The sequence below is a fragment of the Pleurodeles waltl genome, chromosome 11 (genome assembly GCF_031143425.1).
Source record: "Pleurodeles waltl isolate 20211129_DDA chromosome 11, aPleWal1.hap1.20221129, whole genome shotgun sequence".
In the NCBI taxonomy this organism is placed as follows: Eukaryota; Metazoa; Chordata; class Amphibia; order Caudata; family Salamandridae; genus Pleurodeles; species Pleurodeles waltl.
In genome coordinates this window covers 338,815,765-338,822,331 of record NC_090450.1, presented here as the reverse complement: position 1 = coordinate 338,822,331, position 6,567 = coordinate 338,815,765, and the positions used below count along the sequence as shown (strand labels likewise).

At 45.7% G+C, this 6,567-nt stretch overlaps 1 protein-coding gene across 1 annotated transcript in view; it reads left to right on the top strand.

Moving 5' to 3' along the window:
• Positions 1-5,001: 5,001 nt before the first annotated feature.
• BOK (BCL2 family apoptosis regulator BOK) overlaps positions 5,002-6,567 on the top strand; it is a 157,841-nt gene continuing 156,275 nt past the window's right edge. The window contains exon 1 of the mRNA XM_069213630.1: positions 5,002-6,186. Within this exon, the coding sequence (XP_069069731.1) occupies positions 5,964-6,186 (223 nt within the window). The 5' untranslated portion in view covers positions 5,002-5,963. The remainder of the gene's footprint in view (positions 6,187-6,567) is intronic.

The following is a 6,567-nucleotide window of genomic DNA, read 5'->3' as shown; positions in this document are numbered from 1 at the left end:
TTTATGACCCTGCACAGTCAATTTGGAAATTAACAACTCAGAATTAATCTATATTGTTTGTGTTGGCATATTGTTCTTTGCTGAGGATGATGTTAACTCATAATAAAACAAAACTGGGTCTGTGAGGACATGACCAGAAGAAATAAGGGAACTTTTTAAAATAGTCCTGGGAACTCATTGCAAGTGGTGCTAGGCAGTGTTACCACTGCGTATAGTTAAAACCAGCATGTGATGTACTTGCTCTATGTAAACAATGATGTGCATACTGATGGTATCAAAACATTTCACAGAATTCAAATTTAAATCCTCATTTTCGAATATTGTATAAAACTCTAGTTCAAATAACATGTTTGAAACAGTCACAACGTCCCAATCATCAGATATAGAGCCTGGGGTGACAAAATCATCTACAGCAATCTTAAAAATATATGGAAATTGTAAAGTTTCTAAGGGACCAAAAATGTCGAATGGGTTTTTATCCCAAACAATGCCATCAAGGATGTTAAATGCAGTAATGTTCACAAGGGACAAGTGTCTTCACATCTTATATGAGGAAGAATGGGTCTTAAGTACTTCAGATAACAGTTCTGGAGAAGAAATCAAAACCATAGCGCATGAGCACCATGCACGAAAGTATATAAAGAATCTGAAGAAAAATCATTAGTGTCAACAAAGTAACCAGAGGCAGTCTGTGCAATGACAGAAGTGGTGTGAGGCAAAAGACAAGCCATAGGTACTTCCAAAGGTGGTTGATAATATATAACGTAATTCCCAAATGCAGCAGTGGAACACTGTACACCCATCTCAGAAACATGTCCTGTGTTGGCAGTAGAAACAGGCACATCTGCATATTCAGCATCAGAAGACCTCATCCGGGGAATACAAATATTAGGACTTCTTAATGCATGTAGAGTGATTACTTACAAGGTAGGGAGAAGAGATAAAGAACTACCCAGATACAATTGTGGCCTACTGTGAAGGACTAGCCACGTGATGGAGCTTGATTAAGTCAATGGAAACTTGTTTCTGTTTACAACTAGCAAGCAGTGGTAAAATCACTGTTAGAGTACCTTGAACAGCAAGTACAGGCACTGGGGCACTGTAGGAAGGGCCAAACTCCTTTTTGTCTGTAATTTTCTCCCAGACTAAATCCCTAAATTTAGGAATCCAGCCAAAAGTCGCCGGTTGCTCCTTCACTTCATCAGTGGCAGAACGTTTAGAATTCACATTTGAGTGCTCATCCCATAAGTCTTGTAATTCCTGTAAGACAACAAAACATTCATTAATGTCAAAGTGCGCATCAGTTGCCACTGTGACAAGGTTATCTAAATCTTAAACATACGTCTGGACAGAGGACTTCTTAGGGGGTCTGACCACCTTAAGATCTTCTAGGCGGATTATTTAAAGCTCTCTATACTTCATACAGGTGATGGATCCAACTACGATCTGAACCTGACTGTAGCTGTTAAGCACTCACCAGAGTGCCCAGGGTATCCCAGTAAGCCTTAGAGGCAAAAGCTGGTCCCTGGTCCAAGTTGAATGCTACTACTGCATATGTACCAATAAAGACCTGCAAATGTTTTATAACAGGTCGGGCATCAGTAGATCGCTGTAGCCACACCCATAGAAATCAAGAACATTAATCAACTGCCAATAAAATCACTATAAAGGTACTATCTGAATGAGTGGTCTGCATTGATCCAAATAGACACATCGTAGTGGTTTATTAGAAACTAGAAGGGGTGTCGGCGGTGGCCAGGCTACAGTTGATTTTTTAATTTGTTGCAAAAGTCACAGGAGAGGACATATTGTTTAGCCGGTTTATAAAGACCCTGCCACCAATAATGTTTCTGTAACAAGGAAACTGTAGCTACCACACTAGCATGGGCAGAAGCTAGTCCTTCATGAGCAGCAATTATTAACTCTAACCTGCGGTCCTTCTTGGGCATCACTTGATCACCCACCCCAGGAATGCAGACAAAGGGAATGTTTTGGGCACTCAACAGATAGGAGTATTTTACTGGGTACTTTTTCAGTAAAGGAATGCCACTATCCGAATCTGTGACCACAGACATAATGTCATCAGTAATTCTCGTATGGGAATGAGTAATTGCAGCTACTTGTACATTCTGAACAGCTGCCATAGCAGCTTCATCAGCCAATAAATTCCCTGCAACATCTTTTCCCACATGTTGATGACTCAATGTGTGAATTACATGGGCCTGTGGCACAGTATCTTTAAGAGCCACCACCTTTCCCCAAAGCAATATATGCTTGATAGTGTTTTCTTTATAGTCTCTGAATCCATCCAAGTGCCAATAATGTAAATGATCATTATAGGACTGCATGCACTAATAGGAATCACACATTATAAGTGCCTGGAATTCAGGATCTGTACTCTGTAGTGCCAGAACAAAAGCTTCCAATTCAACCAGATGAGGGATATAGTCACACGAAGATTCTGTATATGGTTTTGTGCCTGAAATTCTCCATATTTCATGGCACCTTTCACTGCAGCATATGTTTGACAGCAGGAAGAAAAACAGTTGAAAAGTCCACTCGCAGCGGGCGAAGCAGTTCTATTGGATTCAGAGTCACTTCTTCTGTCTGGAGATTGGAGATGACTTTTCCTGGAGCACAGCACCATAGGCAGAGTCCAGTCTTAGCTAGACCAAGAAGCTAAAGGAACAGTCCTCCTTCGGTGCAGCCTCACTTCGATGGGTCCAGGGAATAGCAGGGTAGTCCTTCTTCAGTCCTCTACTTTAAGATGTAACCTTAGGTCTTGTTGCAAGACTGACAGTTTTATGCCCAGTTCTTGTCCTTGGATGATGTGGAGACTACTAGCCAATGGGCTAATAGGTCCCCTCCTGCCTAATGATGACTTTGGGTGAAGCATGGCATCTAACTAGCCCTGACTGGACCACTCTGCCCCCTCTCAACATAGCAGAACCCTTCTCTTGGCATGTGGAGCTCCCTAGCCCATCCCAGAGGTGTGGCCACCTGAGGCTACAAACCCACAGACAAACCAGTTTGGCAACGGCTTTCCCCTCTCTGTCCCTGATGCCAGACTGTCTGCAAAAAGAAAGGAGCAGTCCGTTTCACATGTGACTACCATTTGCCCTTCAAAGGCAGCTTCCCCTTGCAGCTCGGCGTTTGAGCTCACATCCTGCTTGGCCATCCTATCAGGAGGAGGTCACACCTCTTATAACAGCAGCCCCTTTCTGTTCCTTCCTGAGGGTCATTCACATCTCCCCCTAGGAGATGAGAAGGCTGTCTTGAGGTCAGTAACGGTAAACAGATGCTGGAAAACTTTAAGCAACAAAGTGACAACTTTCTAGAGTTGCCATTGGTACAGAAGATACATTAAATTAGACTTGAGAATCAAGTCGGGTTTAATGCAACAATTTGTTTGAATTCTTAAAGTATCATGTTTAGTAGTCCAATTCAGAAGTTAGCACTGCTGTGCTGTCAGCGTATATCTCTGTACTTGCCTTTGTGCTTCTAGCCTTTCCACAGTAAAGATGACAGCGCAGCTTTTTTACTGCTAGGACATGTAAAGTGAGGAATACATGTGTCCATTTTTTTTAATACAATGCACCCTGCCTTTAGGGCTCAGTGGGCATGCCTGTAGGGTGACTTACAAATGATAACAAGCATTGGCAAAGCCAATCAGTCTCGCCTATGGGCCAACTATTGGCTTTGGCAACCAGGTGCAGTGGAAAATGAATAGGAGGTGGGGAACAAGAGGGCAGGTGGGCGTGGAGAAAAGGAAAGTATGAAAAGCACTATGAAGCAGGTAGCGTGGAGTGTGAGGGCACAGAGAAGCACACAGTGCATCAGAGCGAAGAGTGAGGAGGAGAGAAGCATATACAAGTGATACTTCTGCAAAGCGCACACACTCTCATGGAGTGCTTCACCTATTTGTCAGACCTCACTGCGCCTTCAGATTCTGAAAACCAGCAGCATCAGTCCAAAAATGTGGGGGTGATCATGCAAAAAAAAAAAGGCTTTTTCTTACATGATCCAGTGCTATGAAGCCTAGGAGAGACCCTCCTCCGCTGGGCCTAACAGCACTGTTGGCGGTGTCTTTCACCCTGTACAGTGACCACTGCCTTTCGTTATTGCTTTAAATAACAAATACCTAATAATGCCCTATTTCAGAAATCATTAGTTAAGATTTGAATAAAGATCTCAGTTTTGGAAAGACCTGCGGCAATCTTTTCCATCCAGCATGACTATTGCAATGTATTTCCACTTAATAGAGCTTGATAAAATAGTTTGTAATAGGGTTAATAGTTTTGCTTTTATCATTTTACTAATATCTGCACCAGGAAAGTTGCTTCATTGCAAAGTCAATTCAAGGATGCAAAATGTTTAATGGTCAATTGATGTCACTTCCTTTCATATTATTTCCTGTGATGTCACGCCAAATGCAAATTAGAGTGGCCTCAGACATTTCCGTTCTGCCCAAAGCCTCAAAAATCCTAGAACAGGCTCTGCCCTCAGGAGTATTTTAGTCTCACCTTCTTTCTATTGGGTGCTTGGAAGCCATCAAGTTTGAACGTCTAATCTATTTGCTTTACCAATGCTTGTTTAATAATGAGATAAACATGACTGCAAGTCCCAGAATGCAAATGGTATGTTATTAGTATCTCTGAAGCGCTTGCTACGTCAAGGCATTGAAGCAAAAATCTGGTCTGGGTGAGGCACTAGTGCATGGAGCTATAAAACTAGAAAGCCTTGTGATCAAATAATTCCTAGTGTGTCAGGGCCTCTCTGCTGAGAGATAGAATGGGGACTGATATGAGGTGCATCATCCCGGTAGATGCCATTCTGTTTTCCTTGACACGGAGCAAACTCCATCCACCTCATGCCTCGAGCCTCAAGGTATCTCCCTTGATCCTCCTTAAGAGGGCAGCAGCAGTAGTTCTGACGGGTGTCCAGACTCCTCCCAGGCCATTACACTCCCCATAAAAGGCGCGAGTCACTCAGGATCTGTTTATCTGTCTCCGAAGTCGGACGTGGAGATGTGCTGAGCAGACTGGAGAGCCAGAGAGCCCCCGCGGCAGCTTCGAAGGTTTCCAATACTTCAGAATGACTTGGAGTACGGGACTTGTGATCTCGGTAGTGGACGGACTCTGAGCTCCAGCATCAAAATTGTGGATTAATGACAGGACAAGAAGGGCAGTACTCGGACACGGTCACCTGCTTCCACCCTGCCACCATTCTCCTGTAAGCGGGCAGTCAGAGATGCACTGAGAGGTCCATAGGGGACGAAGGAGGCTTCGGCTTTTATTGCTCTTCTCCTGCGGGACTTGCGCGCCACACTGGGAGCTGCGGGACCTGGAGGCAGCAGCACTTTATGGCAGAGGGATTGGAGGACATTGGGGGATCCTGAATTCCGACACAGCGGAAGCAGGGCATATCGGGACAAGGAAACAGATTAATTTACATATAAAGTCATCTGGGGGGCATCTGGTCCTGTGAACAGTGAGACTCCGGGCACACCCCGTCTAGCAAGAAGTGAAGCCGGGGGGCAACGTGACTCGGGGAAATAGCAGGACGGGTACCGTGGCACCCGGGGAAACTGGAACAGCAGGACTTGGGGGCGGCGGCTCTCGAGGGACAGCGGGAATTTCGGCGGTTGTGTCCGCATATTTTCTTCCTGTATAACGTTGGTGGTCTTCGCTACAACCGACCCGAGAACACTCTGAATTCCTGATGCAGACCAGAAGCTCTGGGAAAGGCGCTTGAACCGTCGGGCAGTATTGCACACGTGCTGTGTTTAGAAAATAAATGAATGGTTTCGACGTTAGGTCCTCTGTGGTAGCAAGAGGACGCGCCGGCTCTACGCGGCGCCTGTATTTATAGAGCTAGTGATTTCTGGAGTTTGGAGTGCACGCCAGGGTCACTGCGGAGCCCGAAGGCCCTCGCCCCTGAAGAAGGCTGTTTCTCCTCCTAGGATGGAGATGCTGCGGCGCTCCTCAGTCTTCGCTGCGGAGGTGATGGAAGCCTTCGACCGCTCGCCCACGGACAAAGAGCTGGTGTCCCAGGCCAAGGCCCTTTGCAGGGAGTTCATTCACTCTCGACTGGCGAGGGCTGGCGTAGGCTGGAGCAAGTCTGACCACAGCACGCCGGTGCCAGGGGGGACGCTGGCAGAGGTGTCCGCCATCCTACTGAGGCTAGGTAAGAGTGCTGCTGGGGGTGCATCGGTGAGGAGTCCCAAATTACCGAAAATAGCGAAATATAGCCTGTGATATATGAGCCAGCGGTTGCAAGTGGGGCCCACCACCACTTATTTCAGGGCACCCGCACTTACTTTTCTTCATCAGACTTTGACAAAGAGCAAGAGAGAGAGACAACCAGAAAACAGGAAAAAGGAAGAGAATATTACAAAAAACAGTGACAAAGGGAGAATGCAGGGATGGAAAAGAACTTGTAATACTGAGATAAAGGAACAGAGGGTGTCTGGTTGCGGAAGAAAGGGTCTTGAGGTGAAATGAAGAGTACACAACCTTGGTATTGGGCACCCCAGCCATTGGGTTGCGCTGGCCTGGGCCTCGCAGC